Source organism: Macrotis lagotis, chromosome X (assembly GCF_037893015.1).
Source record: "Macrotis lagotis isolate mMagLag1 chromosome X, bilby.v1.9.chrom.fasta, whole genome shotgun sequence".
In the NCBI taxonomy this organism is placed as follows: domain Eukaryota; kingdom Metazoa; phylum Chordata; class Mammalia; order Peramelemorphia; family Peramelidae; genus Macrotis; species Macrotis lagotis.
In genome coordinates, this window is record NC_133666.1 from 353073723 (window position 1) to 353095472 (window position 21750).

Consider the following 21750-nt stretch of genomic DNA (forward strand, 5'->3'; position numbering starts at 1 on the left):
GTTTCTTTTAACTAAACACTTCCCATAACTTATTTTTTTTGTTTCAAAAAGTACAAATGCAAAGCATTGTTCTAGCCACTGGGGTTACAAAGACAAAAAAAAAAGTACATGGTCCCTGTTCCTTATGTATTTGGGGAACAGAATACTGGGGGCATGGGATATGAGACAAACATAAATAAATGTGATGAGCTTAAATGAATGATCTTGAAAAATTCTATAAGGAAAAACAAGAAGGGTAAGAATAATTTCTTATTAACCAAAGACAGAAATTATGAATTTTAAAAGATTTGTTGTATTGGAAAGATGAACTCTTACTGAACTGACCACTTTTGAAGAGTAGGTCATTGTCAATGAATTCAGCAGAGAATTCTTTGTTATTATAACATTTCTATGCTCATAATCACTTATATATATGAGCTTTGCCAAAGGTCTACAATAAGAAAATTACTTTTTAAATTGTTTGACCCAAAAAGGATTAGAACATGGAGGAAACTGGAAAGTTCAACAACATGGTAAGTTATCCTATAAGGGTCACACACTTTGTAATCTGCTATAAATAATGTTATAATAATATAATAATTAATTGTTGAACTGAAATGAGTCCTATATAGACCTCATGAAGACAGAATATATCTGAATTGTCTACAGTAAGGCAACAATAACAAACTAATTAATCAGAGTTTTTCTTATAGCTTTCTATTTTTAAAGACAATAATGTGATAGATTATAGACAATATTATTCTTTGTTTTAAGGTACAGGAAAATATTAACATATTTATGAAAATTAAAAAAACAATTAAGGCAATAGAAATTTTCATGAAAGATTAGATTATTTCAGCAGAATGGTAGGCAGGACCCTAATAAATGAATTTGCTAACTGGTCTGGTTCACATACAAGAAGCTAGACATGGTATAATTTTGAGATATAAATGGAAAGAATAGAGAAATATAAGAAAATTATACTGAGACAAAAAAATAGTTATACATTCTTCTGAGTTTTAGTTTAATTAGGACCAGAGAAGATGAGGGAGGTCACTGAACAAAGAAAGCTGCAATAATATGATTGTTCTATAGTAATACAATGCATCCTACCATTATTTCTCAAATTAGCTTCAATGACTTGTTATTTAGATATAATTTATAATCTTTGTAAAATCCAATGTTTAAACCTGCTCAGTGGTTTCACTGTAGCCCTTACTAAACTTAACAACAAAACTCCAATTATATCACAGCTTCTTACCTCCTGTTTAATGTTCAAAGCCTCATTTGTTTTTGGTGACTTTTATGAATCATGGGATTTTTAGGAAAAGAAACTATAGTAATTAGATAAATTTAGGTTTAAAATAATTGAAGGTCTAAAAAAGTCTCAGACTACTGGGGAATAAAAAAAAGAAGTATTTTCTAAAATAGTAAAATATGACTAAGGACATATAAATACCATAATAAATAAATAAATAAATAATAGCAACTGTAAACTATCTTCTGACTGAGATATTATATTTCTTACACTGATTAAGGAGAGAACTTGATTGAGAAGGAAAAAATGGAGACAAAAGTTAACTGCAAAAAGTTTAAAAATGCTAAAACACCTATTTAAATATTATGACATGTTTATATTCAACCATCAGTGAGTCTTACATCAATGTGAACTTCCTAAATAGCTCTAAATAGTGAATAGGACAAGGAATAGACAGAGTACTATACCAACTAGTTAAAAATGAAGAACATCACAAAAGAAAGATGACTAGTCATTGTATAATAAAATGTATGTGAGTGGGTGGTGTCTTCACTATTTTCTGTGCCTCCTTTATAAAATTGTTTAAGACTTTTAAAATAATTTCTGGCATAACTCTCATTTCTTTTCCCGTTTCCTTGATCTCTCTTATTTGAAAGTTAAAATCCTTTTTTGAGCTTTTCAAAGAATTCTTTTGTTCCTGAGATCAATTCACAACTTTCTTTAAAGCTTTGGATGTAGCAGCTTTGATTTTACCTGTTGTCTTCTGAATTTTTGTTTTGAGCTTCCCTATCATCATAATAAATTTATATGGTCAGGTTATTTTTTTGTTGTTTGCTCATTTTGAGCTCATTTATTGACTTTAAACTTGATGTTAAAATTGGGCTCTGTTCTCAGGGCTGAGGGGGGAGCACCATCTAAGTTTCAGGTTTTTTGTGTGGCTATTTTCAGAGTTAAATATGGGAGTTTTCAGTTCTTCCAAAGTGGTATGGTTTTAGGAGAGATGTGTTTGACCTGTGTTTTGATCTATGAGTGACCATGAGCACTCTTCCACATTTAACAATGATTAGGTTCCCCATTCTATTGCTCTGTAATGCTAATGCTCCTCCCCATCCAGGACTCTGATCCAGGACTTCAACTTAGCCTCATGTAAGGGCAATGGATCAGAGTCCTACCCCCAGTGCTAGCAAAGGAACCCTTGCAATCTCCTTCTGACCAGTGGTCTAAACCCCCTTACCAGCTGTGGGCTGAGAGTTCCAGGAGCTGTACCTGCAGATTCAGTAACTCCCAAGGTCTGTACTGGACTGAGCCATACTCTATCCCAGTGTGACAGACCTTTCCTAACTGAACTCATCTTTCTGTGGGTTCTGATGCTCCTGAATTCATTTTGAGACATTATTTAAAATTGTTTAGATGGGAATTTGGAAGTGCTCAGGTGAATCCCTGACTTATCTCTACCATCCTGACTCTGACTCTGGCCAACGTAGATGATTATTAAGAAACCACCCATGACAAAAAGGTGCAATTGTGAAGAGAAGGGGAAGGAACAGAGGCAGGCTTCTTAAAAAATTGTACAAAGAACCAGGATTATTTTCTGATTCTTTTAAACTACTGAACTGTTGTCTATGGCAGTATGGTAATGTATTATGGAAACAAGATTGGAAATTAATATTTAAGAAAAATATTCTTGAAATATATTTTTTATTTTTTAAATCAATGATAACAAAAATTAAATTCAAAGTTTTAGCTTGATTTAAATATTTTTAAATTTCACTTATAATAGAGAAATGGTCTTTATGTTTAAACCTAAGCAGTGATCCTGAAACCAGTACAAAAAAATGGAAGAAAAACATGGTATTTAATCTTATTTGTTTGAAAAAACTCATTTTATGAAGACCATTAGCTAAATACAACTTATTAGAAACTAGTTTTAATAAAAATTCATGCAAAAAAGCATTCAACAAACATTGTGTTTCCTATATTAAGTAAGGCAATTTGTAGTTATGTGAGTATAAATTGACTCTGGAGATCATCTATGTTTATTCCTTCTTCTTCTTCTCACTGCTTTTGACTATCAATGTACCATGTTGGTAAGGATCAACTGAGATAATATCTAAAAAAATGCCTCTTCCTTTCCCCTTCTTTATATTGAAGTAACCCACGAACCCAAAACATTTAGGAAAAGTACATAAATTTCAAGGTTAAATAAAAGCAAATAAAATGCTACAGTTGTTTCCTAATTTCATTCACTGAAATTTTCTCCTTCAAAAACATGTATAATTAAGAGCTGATAAATAGGTTTTTACTATACTATTATAAGATCATTCTTTCAAAATATTAGGCCTCTATTTCTTGGTCTATAATTTAATTTTGATAGCAACTAAAAACCAAATACATAGTTCTTAACTTTTACCCATGGAAAATGCATGAATTGAAACCATAAAGAGACAAAATGGATATGTGGAGTTTATGGAATCAGTCCCATTATTTGTAAATCACACCTCATTTTACAGTCACATCTTTATAAGTCTCAGCTCTTTCAGATCTCATGTCATTTAGCCCTTGAATAAGAATACTTTCATCATTGACTAAATATGGAAGGATGGAATTCATTCAGGCCTTAGCTATCCTGGAATATCAGAAATGGCCTTCATTAGGCATATCCCCTTAATCACATCAAATAAGATCAATAGAGAAAGGGTAGAACAGTATAGTGACTTCATTACCTGAGCTATGACATCTGAAATTGAGGCACATCCCACCAGAAAACTGTATTTGTGTTTCAAGAGAATGCCAGCATGAGTCCATGCCTGCCAGAAAAGAGAAGAAACCAATGTGAATATCCAACTGGAAAGACATCTTCATGCATATCTTAATTGTGGGTTTTCCCAATCATTTTCTATTTTTTCAAAATTTGTGACTTTATGAGGGGTCTGTGATTTTATCAGGATGGGAAACTCTGGTGTGGGAATTCTATCAATTTCACAAATCTTCAGTTTATTAGATGTGCTCTAGAAGTCATCTCAGGAACGGGGAAGGTTAAGTCACATAGCATCAAAGGCAGGATCTAAATCCAGGTCTTTCTTCCCAAGGCTAAGTTTAGTACTCTATTCTCTTAGGGAAACTGCTCCTACTTTCTGGAAACATGAACCTAATAATAAGATATTTTCATATTTAATTTATGGTTTACAAATATTCCTACTTATCAAATTAGAATTTCAATACAATAAACAAACAGGTAAGGAAATTATTTAAGTGTCAAGACTTATATAATGGCCAGATCTTCACTACTCAAAAGAAGTGAAAATAGAAAAACTAAGAGAGCTGCTGAATAACATTTATTGATTGCACACCATGTACTGCATATGGAGAGTTGCTCAAAATACAAAACTTTATGGGAAAGAAGGATGGGGGGGGAATACAAAGAAAGTAGAAAAGGTAGACCCTTTCTTGAAGAGCTTATAACCCTGATGATATTAATATCATCTTTACACAATTACTTATATATTTCAAGTGAAAGCAAATTTTAGAAAGAATTAACTTGGTGACTGACACCTTCAGTTTCTTAGTGGACAGATGAACAATGAATCGGCATTAGAACTGCTAAAAACAATTAAAAATTTTTGTTTTTTTATGTTTTGGTTAGTAGGTCAGGCTATGCTCTCTCCTGTCTAAATGACTCATAAAAACCTAGTAACCAATGTTACTTGCTTAGTCTAATAATGCAATTGCAGACTCTGAAATCTTAAGTAATTTTTATTGGGGAATGCTTATAAAGGTAATCAAAAACATCAGCAAGAATGTTATTCACTCTCTTGGGCAAGGAACTGATTTTCTTAAATAAGAATATTAAGAGGAAGAATCTGAATTTTATATAAAGCTATGCTATAATCAGGACTCTTTAATTTAGTTCTTTATAATTACAATTCTTGTACATTCTTATTTACTGATTAGTAGGGAGTCTTTCAGTCTCTTGGCTGCAAGTTCCAGCACAGCCCAGACTCTGCATCTGAATGCCAGCATCTTTAAGGGAAGGTAGAACTGTGGTACTATAAACCAAAACCCTTTGTGTGAAAGTTGGTCAAGGGCCATAGTTCTCTGTAGGATTGGATTCTCTTTAGACTTAGTCACTGGGAGATTTGAACCCATACTTAAAAAATCTAATATTTTCATAGTTAAGCAAGGTGAAAATCATTACATACTTGACTCCCATTTCCTGATTTTTGTGTATGCTTGCCTATACTAGTCATTCTGTTTTTCTTTAGCTGAAATCCTCTCTTGGAAAATACAGGTTGTGGGATTACAAGTGTTAAAAGAGATGCTCCCAGAATTCACAGCTATGAATAACATCTTGTGGTCTTGTTGGGTGGACTGAAAACTATTGGTATGATTAATAAGTTTTGTGGTTTTTCAAACATTGTCTCCTCAACAAATATATTAAAGCCACAAGAGGAGAAGTTCACTGTACTTTTTGTAGGCCTTTTTAAAAAAGTTACTATTAATAGCAGCTTTGCTCAGCCATGTTGTATTCTCCTGAGTATGTGTATATGAAGACGGAAAAAATACTATGCTACTATTAATCTGTTGTTATGTCCTTTTCCCTTAGAAAAACACTTTTATAGCTGAGGAAAAAAAGGCATAGAGAACTGGAAGGTTGGATCATTAAGATCTTCAAATGCATTTCTGCTATCAAATCATCCCACTAGATTTGAATTCATTGGACAGTTGCATTGCATTTCATTTGTGGGTAAGAAGCCTTCATTTTAAATGTGAATTTGATGATATTCATTATAATTCTATTAAGGGCACACTTTTTCTCCAATGCCACTAATGCAAGACTTTAACTCTTTGAAGACCACAAAGGATATACTTAATGAACGTTGGTGGGAGTACGTCAGTGCTTGGAAGGCATACTGGTTCTAGATAAATTTAGATGCCATGGAATACTGCTCAGTGAATTCAATCCAATTTTTGATGAAAATACATCAACTGTTGGAATGAATACATTTTAAATCTCACATAAAAACATATCCAGATGCTGTAATTCTTATGGTAGAGGTTTTATATCCCATTGAAAAGCCTAAAGGGTTATACAGAGTTAGTTTACCACAACTGAACTGAATGTGCTCAAGAAGCAGAAATATTTTAATATAAAGGAGTCATGTATAGTAACATAGACACAGAGATTCTACCTGACCTCAAATTAAATAATTTTCTGAAATGTAAAAAGATCTCTAGCACCAGACCTTTACAAGTAATAGACACTTATATCTGATTCAGAATATTAAGACTTTTAAGATACAGGGTAAATATTATGGGTATTAGTACACATTTTGTAGCTTCTGTGATTTAAAAAATTATTTGTAATGCTCATTTAAATTAAGTTTTAGCCTAATAAAAGAAGAGATTATTTTCAGAAGTAATTTCCAGTGACTTTCTTTTCCATGATTCTGTGCTATCTGTAATATTTTATGTCTAACTATGTATAATATATAAATCTACATATAAAATTTCATGGAAAAACTTGCCAGTATGATGACATGGAAAGCTTGAGCTGTCAAGATGATGAGTACTATACTAAATATAGTAAAGCTAATTACTGAAGTGATGGCATCTCTACCAGTTCACCTTAGCTGCAAGTGATTTCCTGAGCTAAAAGAAGGGTATTTGTGTTTAACCACATTAGAAGAATACATCTCTGATCCTTTGAACCTAAGAATATTTGAAAAGCTCCTTCTGGTTGTTTGCACATACTTCAGAACCAGGAAAAAAATCTTTTTTTATTCTTTTACTCACATGTGAGATGCAAAGCATAAAATGAAAGGATATGAAAACTTGGTTAAAAGTGAAATGTTTTCTTCACTCACCATGGCATCCATAAAAGGGAAGGCAGCAAGATAAAGGAAAGCTCTTCGAGTTTTATTTCCCACTGATTCATCCACATGGTGCAGTTTATTAATAATGTAGTAGCCTAAGTCACTGTAAGCTGCAAGAATACAAGGCAAGGTTATCATTAATGCTTGGAGGCACTTTAAGTCAGCAAAGTATTTCACACGTTACTCCCTTTCAACCTCACAATAACCCTGTGTTGATATTACTTTCTTTTACAGAGAAGCTACAACTAGCAAGTTTAGGAGGTAGGACTCAAACCCAGGACTTCCTGACTTCAATGTGAGTGCTTCATCCACTTTTTTAAATAAATAAATACACACACACACATATGAAGAGAGAGAGAGACAGGCAGACATAGGCAACATTGAAGAAAAATCAATTTCCTTTTCATTATATAGGTCAGTTTGACTTCAAACATTTTTCATGATATATGTATATACATATGTATATATATACATATACATATATATATATAAATATACATATATACACACATATACTCAATTACATATATATGTATATTTTTGTGGATAGTTTTAGAGGATTCCTTTATTTGTAAAAATGTGATTATTCATAACAGAGTAGCACTTCCTAATATAACACTATGTGGGTATTCTAACACTAGTACAGTAGGAAAAACATAAAGGAGGTAACTTTCTTTAAACTTTAAACATTTATACTGCTCCTGAAAATAGTTGCATCTGACTCCGTGTAGCTTTTCCTCTAATCTACAACTTTTCTCTTTTCAATTCATGTTCTAAATCTAATCCTATGCATAGATTGATGGAACTCTTCATTTTAATTGTCCCTATTCATCTTGGTATTGAAGCTAATCCCTATAAGGTTTTGTACAGAATCTCTGGGGCTCAGGTTAACTTGGTAGTCAATCCCTACAGATAGCTCCTCTCAGCTACTATTTTCTCAGAATTGAACCCTTCCTTCTAGTTGCCAGAGGAAGATATTTGAATCTTGGAAACTTAAAGATTAAAGTCAATAATATTTAAGTTCTTATGACAAATCAACACTCATTTGTTAATTGCTTCCTATATTTTTAGCATTGACAATAAAAGGTTTAAAAAAACCATTCTCTATACTCAAGGAGTTTACATTGTATGGAAGGGACAGTATATCTTCTAATAAGTAGAGTATATCCAAAATAAATATAAAATATGCACAAAATTTTAAAAATGTAATTTTGTTGGAGTAAAGAAGTCACTAGTAGTGAGAAAGGCTGAGTAAATGGCAACTGAGCTGAGGTGGTGCAGTGGAGAGAGCCTGGACTCAGGAAATGTTTTCCTTAATTCAAATCTGATCTCTAACACTAGTTTGTGATCCTGAACAAGACATTTAATCCTGTTTGCCTCAGTTTTCTTACCTGTAAAATGAGTTGGAGAAAGAAATGACAAACCACTTCAGTATCTTTGTCAAGAAAATACCAGAAAAAGTCATTAAGAGTCAAGCAGGATGGAAAAGTGACTGACCATCAGCACCATCACCCCACCCCCCACCCCCACTCCTCAGAAGTGGAGATGAGAAGGGTATGCAAGGCAGGGGAACAACCCATGCAAAAACAAAGGGAAGGGAGAAGAATGTGATGAGCAATAGCAAAAAGCCAGCTTGGATGGATGGTAGTCTACAAGAAGGGGAATGATACCTTATAGGACCATTATGATAGGCTGGAGCTAGGCAATGAAGAGTTTTTGGTTCCTAGAAGTCCTGAATTCTCTACATAGGATAGTGGAAGAGAAAGAATTTGATCACCATGTTTGGCTCCACAAAGCGTCTCTGTGATTAGCCTTACTCTTGGTTTTTGCCCTTGCCTTCCCAGGTTTCCTCATAAGGCAAGATCTATATTCCAACTTTTGGTTTCCTCCCACCCATTACTTATTTCTAATGTGAGGGATTGGCAAGGGTAAAATTTTTAAACTAATCTGTATACAGAGCATATTTAACAATTTCTCACCTAGGCTGCCTTAGCAGTAGCTTACAACTTCAACTCTATAAGTTTGTATCAGTGAGACAGTTCTTCAGAAACTATTTTCTGAATCTATATATTTTAGAGATTAAAAGATTTTGAATGAAGTTTGAAAAAGATTTTGGGAAACAAATTTAAATTGATTCTATGACTTGGCCCATAATCAGTCTATTTGCAGATAAGCTTGATTATCTATCTCTAGGAAGTCAGCTGGGGTTTCTCAAAAAATTAAGTGGAGATGGTGATGGCTTTGAGGTCTGGAGAACCTACCTTCTAATCCTGGTTCTGTCAGTTGTTACATGTATGACCATGGTCTAATTGCTGGCATTTACATGGTGGTGCTTCAAGGTTTAGTGAAGTCCTTTATAAATATTACTTCATTTTATCCTCATGAACAACCATCGAGGGTAGGTGGTATTATCATCTCTATTTTATACATGAGTAAACTGAGGCAGACAGAAGGTAAATGACTTGCCCATGATCACAAAACTAGTAAATGTCTGAGGCTGAACTCAGCTTCCTGACTCCAAGTACAGTGATTTATCTATTCTGGGTCTCTCCATATCTATAAAACAGAAGTAGATTTCTAAGATTCCTTTCTGTTTTAAATTTACGATCTCATGATCCTAAATGGAAAGAGACTTTTAAGGCCACTCAAAACTACTATGATTGCTAGCTTTGACTTTAGGCAAGCCAGAAAATAATTTAAGTAAGCAAAGTTCTCAGTGACTATCTTACCATTCAAAAAACTTAAGCTCTTTCAAGCTCTTCCATCATTTTGTTTTCTCTTTCTGGGCAGGATAAGTGGTGCTGATTTCACATATGTATTGCTAATGTATTTCTTTCAAAGATCTCTTTCACCATATTTGCAGCAGGGTTGACAGTTCCTCTCACTGAATGGGCTGTTTTTTCTACTTGTGAAATGGGACATGTGCATATACCATAATTCATCTGTGTGTTACACTATGCAAATGCTTAGTCTTCTAGGACATATTTTAAAAATGTACAAAGAACATGACTTACAGAAAATAGGGTTAAAATTTAATCATCTTTAAAGAGACAATGAAATTTTCCTCTGCCAAAATAAAGTCAATGACATCTAGTCCTTTTAAAGCTGAGTCAATGAAAGGATAAAATCAAGTCTTCCTGTGTCATATGATGACGTTTCTAATAATAATTCAAGTCAGTTTAACAAATACTTATTAAGTACACAGTATATGAAAGGAAGTTTGTAAGGAACTGGAGGTTAAAAAAAAAAGTTCTGTTCCAGGATCATTGACCTATGACTAGTAAATCTTAAATTAGTGTGGGTACAAGGCCAAGAGGATCATAAGTGAATATAAAAAAAAAACTCACACTAAAAGTTATATAACAGTTCTAAAACACCTAAGTTAAAAATGGCTTTAAAAAGCTACATTGGATTAGCTGGATATGATGAAAAATTCTTAGGTAGATGCAGAGAATAATTTTAGTAATCTAGATAAAGGACTGGGAAATGTAGTATAATTGCCTAAGAAAAAACAAATGTCCAATTGAAGCACATGTTAGTCAACATTTATGGCCCTACAGAGTGTAAAAAGAAAAAAAAAACATAAGTCTCTAAATCATATTAAGTAGTCTTTGTTGCAGGTCAAATTTAATTTTTTATTGATAATATTTCCCAGATGTACAAATATTCAGCCAACAGCAATTTCATTCAGACTCTCCATTATAATAGGAAGTCATATCATGTAGGTACAATAACAAAAAATTTAAAATCTTCCAGAAAAATATTTTTATTTGCACTATAAAAATAGAGCATTATCTTTATGTGATGTACTGGTTAGCCAATTATGAAATAAGTGAAATAATATTTTACCCAGATGCTAAATTTATTCTTTAATTCACATCTTAGGAACCATCTAAAAGCTTTTAAATTCAGTTTCCTTACCCAGTTAGATTAAATTGTGCCAAATTGTTCAATTAGCCCTGTAAATGATTTTGGTACATGTTTTATAAGTAATGAACAAAAACGGCTACAATATAAAAGCAGAGAACTGGAAATAGGTAGACTATATGAACTGAATAGAATTTGGATGGTTATTCTGTAATCTAATGGTTCATAAAAATCTAGGTATAGTATATTGAGTAAGAAAGGGGGCTAAACTTTCATAGTTTGGTATGATCACATTAAAAAATTTAATCCTTATGAGTGAGCTTTCATTTTCATCAGAAATAGTTCAGAAAGGAAATAACATATTCACTTAATAGGGTGAGGAAATCTATCTTACCCTAGAGAAAAATGAGAAGAAAGGGACAGGATAAGGGGGAATGGAGGGAGGGAAGGGGGGGGAAAGTGATAGAAGAGAGGGAAGATTGAGGGAGAGGATAATCAGATTCAACATACTTTTGGGCAGGGCCAGGATGAAGAGAGAGAGAGAGATAGTAGAATAAACGAGAGTAGGGAGGAATAGAGTGGAGGTAGGGCTAGTAATAGCAACTGTGGGGAAAATATCTAAGCAATTTCTCTGGTGGACTTATGATAAAGAAGGCAACTCACCCCAGAGACAGAGTCATTGGAATCTGAACTCAGACTGAAGTACATTTTCTCTCTCTCTCTCTCTCTATTCTTGAGGTTTCTCATCTTCTTGGGGGGGGGGTGGAAGGAGGTTTATGTTTACTCTTCTCTTACAACACATTCAATTTACATCAATGTATAGCATGGAAACAATATAAAGACTATCAGACAGCCTTCTGGGGGGGAGGGAAGGGAGGGTGGGGTTAAAATTGTAAAATTCAAAACCTTACAAAAATGATAGGTAGATATTACTATTGTATATAAATGGAAAACAAATAAAATGTTAACAAAAAAAAAATAGTCCTTGAAAAAGAATCCTAAACAAAGATAGACTGAATTTCTTTCATCAAAATAAGTAGTAGGTCAGGAAGTTTCCTATGTCATTTATAGATATAGCAAACTAAACAATGGGAATGACACCTATATCTAGACCATCATCCTAAATGAGAACAGACTGCCTATAAGTATTACATAGAACATATCCATGCAAATACATATACACACATGTGTGTATATAAATGTACATATATCTACACACATACAATGCATGATACACACATAAATATACATGCAAATATGTGTGTATATGTGTGTGTGTACATATGTACCTTTAATTTCATGTAGATCACTACATTTATGTTACTTAATGAATACTCAGAGAATGGTTATGACTACAAAAGTCTTCACCTTGTGGTCAAACTGTTGAAAAATGATTTTGAATGTAGATAATCTAAATCCATGGTCTTCAGACCCACAGTCTTTTCTGGTTAGCTGTAGTCTTCAATAAGCCAGAATCACCTTCATTTATAACTTACAGCTTTAAGCAGCAAGTCTCTAGAGTTTTTTCTTATTTTTTTTTAAATTCCACAGTGATATTGGTTGAATGATAATGAAGGTTATAGAAAACAATCTGAGACATGCACCATAGGTCCCTATCATATTTTTCTTGTCTGCCTGTCTTTCTTACTAATTTTTTCTTTCATTTGTGATCCAATAAACATTTTAGGACTTACAGCCCTGTTTTTCAGGACTGTACCACTTCATTCAGGTAAACCTTAGGTTCCCTAGTAACCAATTCAATTCAGCAAGCATTTACTAATGCTTACTGTGTGCAAAGCACTTTATAAGGGCCTATATATAGAAACCTAGAAATAGTCCCTGCTCACAGTGAGCTCTCACACTCTAGATTTTCACTGTCCCTGAGAAATGAAACTCAAGGTTGACTCACTTGACCTGCTAACTGGTACAAAGCTTCTATCTTCTCCCTCAGCACATTTCCCCTGGCAAGCTTAATTAAAGAAGCCAAATGATTTCCTACTAATATTTCCTCTAATTCTTTATCAAGTTGTAAGCAGACAACTACGTACAAGCTATGAAAACTCAAGTGGAATATGCAATGAGGGCAAATAGCACTTCCCGAAATAGTAGCCAGATACAGAGTGGTATGTGCAATTGTTACTGTGTTGATAGGTATAAATGGCAAGAATCAGAGTTTGAATCCTTAAAATATAATCTATTTTTAAAATCACCACTCCTTAAATCAGCTAGGGAAGGGTTAATTCTGGAAGGTGTAAAATGAAGGGAAATAGTTTCTACCTCCAATTCATTTATCTTTCACTTCTCAATATACTGGTTAAGTCCTTTCAGTCATTTCTGACTCTTCATGACCCCATTTAGGGCTTTCTTGACAAAGATACTGAAATGTTTTGCATTTCCTTTTCTAGCTCATGTGACAAATGAGGAAACTGAGGCAAAGAGAGATAAGTGACTTGCCCAGGGTCATGGAGACAGTGTTCAAGACCAGATTGAATTCAGAAAGATGAATATTCCTGACTCTAGGTCTAGCACTTTATCCACTATATCACCTACCTGCCCCAGTCAGTATACAGGAATTTGCAAACCTGCTAATTTTGTAACATTCAGTCTCAAAGACTTTCTGAATATGAAGGGGCTCATGTTATCATAGTCTTCCATTAAATTTTTAAGTCAAAGGGGTCTCTTCAGGAGAAAGAAAGAGGGAAAAATAGACTATCAAGGGATGACAAGAGAGGTGTAGGGAAGAAGAGGAAATCTAAGGTTTAGGGAAAAGAAGTCTTACACTTTGGTGTCAATGCAAGACACTGTCACCAATAATAGGTAAGATGCTCTAGACAGCTTGGTAAATAGATATAGTAAAGCTATAATAAATATTATTAATTTCTAGACCTGTGATTTCATCTATATAGGGGACTCTGGGGGAAGAAATTTCACCTACTGATATAGATCAGCAACTATTCTGTAACTCATAGACAGAAAGTTATCAAGGATGCTGAAGGATTGGTGATGTGATGAACCCACAGACAATGGATTTAAATTCAGGTCTTTCTTATTTATAAAACCCAGCTCTGTATGGATTCTCACAATAAGGACAAAAAAGGTCAAATTCTTTAAGGTGAGCCCTGTGAGTCTGAACAAATCTTCCACAGTCATCATTCCATTCTACTTTCTGTCTTTTGTTGGCTTTGCCCTGTTTCAGAAAGCTCTGTCCAACCTACACATCATTTACAGAGACAGCTATGTCAATAAAGGCAGGAAGATCTGAGTTCAAATATGACCCCAAACACTTACTAATTATGTGATCCTGGACAGGTCATGTACCCTCAGCTTCCTCAACCATAAAATGGAGATGATAATTGCTCTGACTTTCTAGGATTAAGAGGCTCTTTGTAAAGCACTTGGCATAGTGTCACTTAAATAATAAAAAATAAATAAATAAAAGCCTGATGTCTTCCTTTTAATTATGGTTAAGTCTTTATAAAACTCACTTTGGCACATATTTAACCAGCGCATGCATATATTATGCCTAAAACTTAGAAGCCTTGGAAGGAAAAAAAAAACCCTATTTTCTTCATGTTTTCAGAAGGGCATCAATTTGACAAAGTCCAACTAGTCCTCAAAGGGTAGGCAGAAAGTAGAGAAATGTAGAGAATGAACAGGAAAGCAAAAATAAAGGAGAAAGAGAAGAGACTATCCATTAAGATGAAAGAGTTAGAAACAGAGTTCTATCTACCTTTAAAAACATAATAAAAAATGCTAGGTATCTGAATCATTAAGATCACAGCAGAGAAAACCTGTTTCATTTACAATGTGTGATTTCATTTAGAAAAAGTAAACTCTATTCGAGTAATGGACATAATTCTGGGTGAAAAATTAGAGAAAAAGCATGGAAAGCACTGTTCAGTGCAATTGTACTATTACATTTACATGGGAAATCTTTAAAAATTAGACAGAAGGCTTGAACAAGATTCTATAAAGAAAAGTCTAACTAGAAGCACCGAAGTTTTGTAGTGGTGAGTCAGCCTTAGAACTAGGACTTTCTGGCTTTGTGACCATGGATAAACCCTGTCATCTTTTGGTTTCCAAGGCAAATGGCTTAGATTATATTGCAAACCAGCTGCCAATCTGTAGAGGAGGGAATTTCTACACAGGAAATCTTTCACACAGATGAAATCCTAGGTGCTAGACCTGCTTCTTTTCTTTAAGGAAAAGAAAAAAAAAGATTTCAAACAGTCTAGCCTAAATAAGAGAATCATAGAATCAAGAAATTCCTCTTGTAGGAATTTTTCAAGTGTTCTAATGTGACTATACTGATGGATCCTCTTAGTTATTTGGTTATTTAAAAATTAGTTTTTCAACATTAGTCTTGTCCCCTATGTGGATCACCCAAAAAGTTGGTCCCGAGGGAATGCAAACTCATTTTAGTATCAGCCCAAGCAAAAATCTAATTATGACAATAAATTTGCAGTAGCCTCAAATGACTGGATGCATTCTTTAACTAAATTTAAGTAGATTTTAAGTTATCCAATATTTTGTATTATTAGTGCTATAGCTCTCCTTCACTAGCATATTTAATGAAAATGGTTATTCTAAAAAGGAAGCTGATGCTGTTTCCATTTTTATTAAAAAAAGACTCATAATATCTTTTATGATTAAAAACAAATCCATGGGATAGCCTTTAATATGATGCAGGATCTTTTCTCTTTCAGTTAAATTATTAAATTCATTATCTTTTCATATATTATATGTTTGAAAATGAAACCAAATTTTAAAGAACAAAATTATTTTATGGAAATAACTTTTCTTAAAAGGCAACAATTTTCTTCTATCTTCAGTGGGATAGCACCTAGAAATTCTTGGTATGATTTTCTGATAAACAGGCTCAGACTTCTGCTGAATCAGTTCCACATACTTATTTGAAGAAAGAAAAAGAGAGGAATAATTGGTGCATGTATTTCAGAGCTCAAACATAAAAGACAAAAGAGTTCTTTTATGTTCTGAAATTTAAATACTTTTTGGGAAAAGGCCCAAGATTATCTGAAGAAACTGAAATGCAAATCCTAGATATCACTAAATCAGGAAGTCGTACATATATGTGCAAACACTGATTCCATTGAGAATTTAGGACACATATATGGAGGCTTGGGCAGGGGACCAAAGAAGTAGGCAACTTTTCTGCCAAGAGCTCGTGAGTGTAAATAGCACTGGAAACTTTATTGGATATTTGCTAGGCAATAAGAAAAGCTGCACGCTGTCTTGCATGCTGTCCTTGTCACAGGAGCAATGGCACATTAAAAAAGAATAATAAGAAAGATTTACCATAAAGAAGTGGCATTGTATGCTTTAGACACACTACTCATAATGCATTGTAAACAGCTCAGGGGAAACCGCTGTCTCCATACTCATAATTCTTATTCACAGTTCCTACCTAAATCAATGCCAATTTTGCAGTAAACAATGGATTTGTAAAGTGTTAGTCACAGGTCTTTGTGGTCAATGGGGTTTCATAGATGTGCCAATCAATTTCTTTGTTGAATGAATGGAACTGGATTAAAGCCAAGGATTTTAGGAATCATGTCTTTAGGGGTTTTATCACTTCCCAAGAAGCCAACAAGAGTAAAGCTCTTATCATCAAGACCTTGATAGACCAAGGCTTGGTTAACTTGCAGAACAATCAGGCAGGCACAGTGATGTATATAATGCTATACAAAGACCATAAGAGGGCTGTTTGTCACATGTCCTTGGAGCTGGAAGAGGTTTCCAGAGTCACCCTAGAACAACCCATACTGACAAAGAATCCTCTTCACATAATAACAGATAAGCATCGTCTTAGTCTAAAGATTTCAAGGGACAGAGAATCCATTTTCCTTTAAGGTAACCGATTAGTGCTCTTAGATAGTTCAAATTGTTTGAAATTATTTGTTTACATTGAACTCCATATGCCTTCCTGAAACTTCTGCTCTCACCTCAGTCGTACACCTCTCCTCTGACAAAATCTAACACCTCTCTCATATGACAGCACTTGAAATATTCTTGTTTAGCAAAATTAGCCCCTCTCAAATCTTGCTGTTGTTCTCTTAGACTAAATACATATATATGACCATTTCCTTCAATTCATTCTCATACAGATTGATAAAGTCTCTCACATACTAGTAACCCTTCTATGAACGTTTTCCAGTGCCTCAGTATCTTTCCTATAATTGTGCTTAGAAGTTAATTCAATACTACAGTAGTAGTTTGGTGGGGAAAAGACCATAGAGGGACTATTTCCTACTATAGTCTGGACCTTACACCTCTCTTATTACAGTATAAAATCGCATTAATTTTTTTTTTTGGTGATTCTGTTGCACTATTCAGACTGGACTTGCAAGGTACCTTGCCTTCCCTGCACCCCCCTTGAGTTCTAAAATGATTTTCTTATATTCTACAAGTAAGCTTTAATAGATATAAATGTTTCCATGTCTATTATTGTCAATGCCTTATACAAAAGAAAAAATTTTACATGATTAAACTTGTTCTATACCTAGATACCATGTGAAATTAACAAGACGCGCTTGCTTTAACCAGTTACCAATATTTCAAACAAAAGAACTTGTGATTTTGTTAACACCAACTAGTGTCAGTCCTAGGTGAGGATAAATATGAAGTCACAGAGGTACTAATTATCTTATTGATACACTAAGGACCAATAGAAAAGCTGAATAGGAATCACAAGTTTGCAGAGAAAAGAAAGGGTTTTTGTGTCTAGAATTTTGTGATAACTTTGGAGATGAATACAATTTCTACTTAGCAATTAAATTTACATGAAAGAATGTGATATTCATTATTTTATTTATATTTATCATTTATTATCATGTGTGAAATTTATTACTTGCATATTAAATCAGATGATGCACACACACATACATATACTATAAGTATGTTAAAATAAAGTTTAAGGAAAGAGGAGCTATGTATAGTATGAATGCATTGTGAAGTGAACCAGTAGCATCTTACCTATCAAAGTATGAAAAATAGCAGCTATGGCACCAGCCACCACCATGCACAGAACAGCTTTGGTCCTATCTCGTTTGCTGTTCACAAACACCAGACCCACATTCTTAAAGTCACTCATGGGTCCTGTGAAAAATTTCATCAGGGAATAGGCCAATCCATAGCTGGCCAGCATTTCGACTGCATCCTCCTTTACAGCAGCGATACCTCGGTTCAAAGCCTGCAAAGATGGGGGAACAAATAAAGAAAATCAAACAATGAATACAACAGGTTTAGATAGATACATAACTTGAATTCAAAGTAAATTCAATTTCTAAAATAAAACTTTGACCATGTTCTTATAGAGACAATTTAGTGTTATATATTACCACTCTGTGAATCTCAATTTTTCATTTGATCAATTACATGTTTAAGGGATCAAGAATGCACAATTTTGTTGCGCATTCCCTCTATTGGCTCAGCTTTCAACTCTTTTATACTTTAGAATTCTAGATGGTTTTTAGGACCAAAATTGTGATGAGTCTCCATGAATCTAACTGGGCTGGTGTTCAGAGAGTAGACAATGTCCATTGGTTGGACCACACATGAAATCTTTTCAATTGATAGGATCTGAGATACCTTGGTTTTCAAGTTGCTGATAAGAATTAGTGGATAGAGTTTCACTCTAGGAATGGTGAAAATTATGGTTTTGTCCCACAGTCATTAAGAAGTGAAAGTTGCAGAACTGAGAACCAAGTGCAAGTCTCCTTAAAGTAGGCACTTCAATAAATGCCTGTTGACCCCATGACTAGTGCTGCTTCCAAGACTGAGTTGACCAAGTCTCCCAACGAATAATCAAAGGTAGGAATTCTTGGTAGCTATTGCAATTCAGCATCATCTTCCAGACAAAGCTATTCAGATAACTAATGTGATATATTCATTTTTACTTCCAATTTTCTTTAATTTGCTTTAAATAGTAGCTTAAAAATTCTACTAGAAGGCTCTCATTTTCATTTCTTAAAACCACACACAACTTGTCATGAAACACTTTCCTATGTGACTGATTTTTCATTTTATCAAATCTTCCCTTATGTCTAGTCACCCTAAAATCAATCTGAAAACTTAGAAACTTTGATGACAACATTTGTAATAACAAGGGAAAGACTGGGTGAGTGGGCTGATTCTTGTTATGCATCAAAATATACCTATAAGGACTTGAGAGTCAACCAATTTAATTTTCTGATGTATGTCCAAATACATCTAGTTTAGAACAAAACCCACACATCCATGAACATTTTGTTCCCAGTCTTTCACAATTCTGGACGTAATCCCTTTATCACTTTGTGCATATCCTCTATGGCTTAAAGGCGAAATATGAAAAATGGTACCCTATTTCTTTCATGCTGGCAAGAATATCACATTATGAGATAATTTTATAATTGCTTATAATATTGCACATGCTTATACTACCTTCATAGCAACCAAATTAGGATCTAATTCTCAGGCCAGTCATTGGTCTTCTCAGTTTCCTCATTCAAGATGACAAAAGTTTAAATAAATCATCTTTGACTAGATCACTCATTCAATAATTCTGGGTATATTTTTTTAGGGTTCTTTTGCATGCATCTCTCCCAAAGGCATTAATTTCCACAAAAGGTACATGAATTATTTAGAATTCTTTCAGAAAACATAGTGTATTTAAATACTATAGTGCTAGACTGTCATATTGGCAATTTGGGAAGTCTATTCCTTGACAAAAATGATTCAAATCAACCTTAACTAGTATCCAGTAACACAGTTCTCCACTTTTTTATTACTCTTGATGCCACTTGGCTTAGTCTGAAGGAGACAAGTGGATAGGAAAGCAAGATATACATTAATAAAGCTTGAACAATGTGCCAGGTCTGAAAAAATTTTCAGCTGATTCAATGATTGTAATAGCATAACTTCATAATATAGGACTATACTATCAGAAAGAGCTCAGAAAACCTAATTTGTACCTTGTACCACAGTTTGAGAAGTCTTCCTGTATGTGAGTTCTAGGGGGTGGAAAGAGAGAGAGAGAGAGAGAGAGAGAGAGAGAGAGAGAGATCGATGATTTATAACTAAATTATATAGGCATTAAACCTAGTCTTTGGACCATGGAGTTCTTTATGGTACAATATTTATTTTAACTGGTTTTAAAATCTAAATATTGCTTAACCTAGGAAAAAAAGATTTTTAAATTTCTTCCTCACAATCTAGATGCTGAAAATGATTAGATCTAATTGTCTTATAATCACAACAAATTTACTCATTGTGTAACCATGGTTAAATTAAGTGTGGGAAAATGAATTCATGTCAGCTCTGATTATTGTTCATCACAATTTATATAGCTACTACTTTATGGTTTACAAAATACTTCCCTCACATCATCTCTATAATTTAGATTTACAGGATCACAGATTCAGAATTGTTAGGGTCCTATGAGGTCATCTAGTACAACCATCTCATTTTACAGGTAAAGAATCTGAGGCTCAGAGAGGTCAGAACAAATTCTATTACTCCCATTTTATTAGATGAGAAGATTCAGGCTCAGAGAAGTTAAATGACTTCTTGACAGACCCAGAAAAATGGAATATATAGAGAGCTGACATTTAAAATCACCTTTTGTATTTCTTCCCAACAGGGCCTTTAATTAAATGGTCACCACAGACTATAGGATACTTAATGGTTAAGTGAGCAACATTTGGAGAAAAACTAAGTTTTGCCAACACTTCATTTTTTTACTCATTTCCCCCAACAAACTGCACTGCAAGAACCCTGGAAAACGAGGAGTAAGAATAGGTATAGCTTCTTTTTCCTATTAATCAACCCACAAACCTTTATGAAGCAGTACTGAGGAGGAAGTAGGGGGCTGTGACTATAAATAAAAGAATAAAACAATCCTTTTCACAGCATTCATTCATATGGGTAAGACAAAAGGTAAAAATATAAATATATTCAAAAAATGACAAACAAATACGAGGTAGTTATTCAATACAAGGGATAGCCCTAGTAAATTGGTAGGTGAGTGAGAACAGGAAAAAGATGGAACATGGCTGTGAATGTTGTACTATTCTCATCTCTGAACAATTCAGAATACAAAGAATAATGGAAAGAAGAATGAAGGATCTCAGTTGAATGTGACACATTAACAATAACTTGCATCTGAGAATGCCTTAAGAGACTTTATCAAGGACAAGTATAACTGAACTGACCCATCTTTTTTCATGTACTGAGAAGAAAGTACACACCTGGTACTTCAGAATCCCATCATGTAGGCCTTGGAAGAAGGATTTGTGGAAAGACATGGATAAGAATCACACTTGAGGAAAATGTGGCTACAATTTGCATTTCTAGAGAAAGGACCTACACATTTATAAATTAATGATCAAAGTATCAAAGTGTTCACTTTAGGAAGCATTCAGGCAATTTGAAAGCACTGTCCCAATGCTACTTCTCTGCTAAATGAATCCCAACTCATCAAATCACCCCAATCAGCACATTTTCAATTAAACATGCTCTCTGACTATGCCAGGAAACCAAACATAGATTTTTTTTGCTGTTCAATCATTTTCAGTCAGGTCTGACTTTGTGATCCATTTTCAGGGCAAGGATATTGGAGAGGTTTGTCCTTTCTCCAGCTCATTTTACAGATGAAGAAACTGAGGCTACAGGATTAAGTGACTTGTCCAGAGCCACAAAGCCAATAAGTGTCTGAGGCTGGATTTGAATGCAAGTCTTCCTCACTCCAAGACTTGCACTGCATTCACTGTGCCCCCA

At 34.0% G+C, this 21750-nt stretch overlaps 1 protein-coding gene across 1 annotated transcript in view; it reads right to left on the reverse strand.

The window, feature by feature from the left end:
- ANKH (ANKH inorganic pyrophosphate transport regulator) overlaps positions 1-18217 on the reverse strand; it is a gene marked incomplete at its 5' end in the record, with an annotated part of 78265 nt that extends 60048 nt beyond the window's left edge. The window contains 3 exons of the mRNA XM_074203392.1: positions 3961-4044; positions 7102-7220; positions 17971-18217. Coding sequence (XP_074059493.1) covers positions 3961-4044; positions 7102-7220; positions 17971-18217 — 450 coding nt within the window. The remainder of the gene's footprint in view (positions 1-3960; positions 4045-7101; positions 7221-17970) is intronic.
- Positions 18218-21750: the final 3533 nt, after the last annotated feature.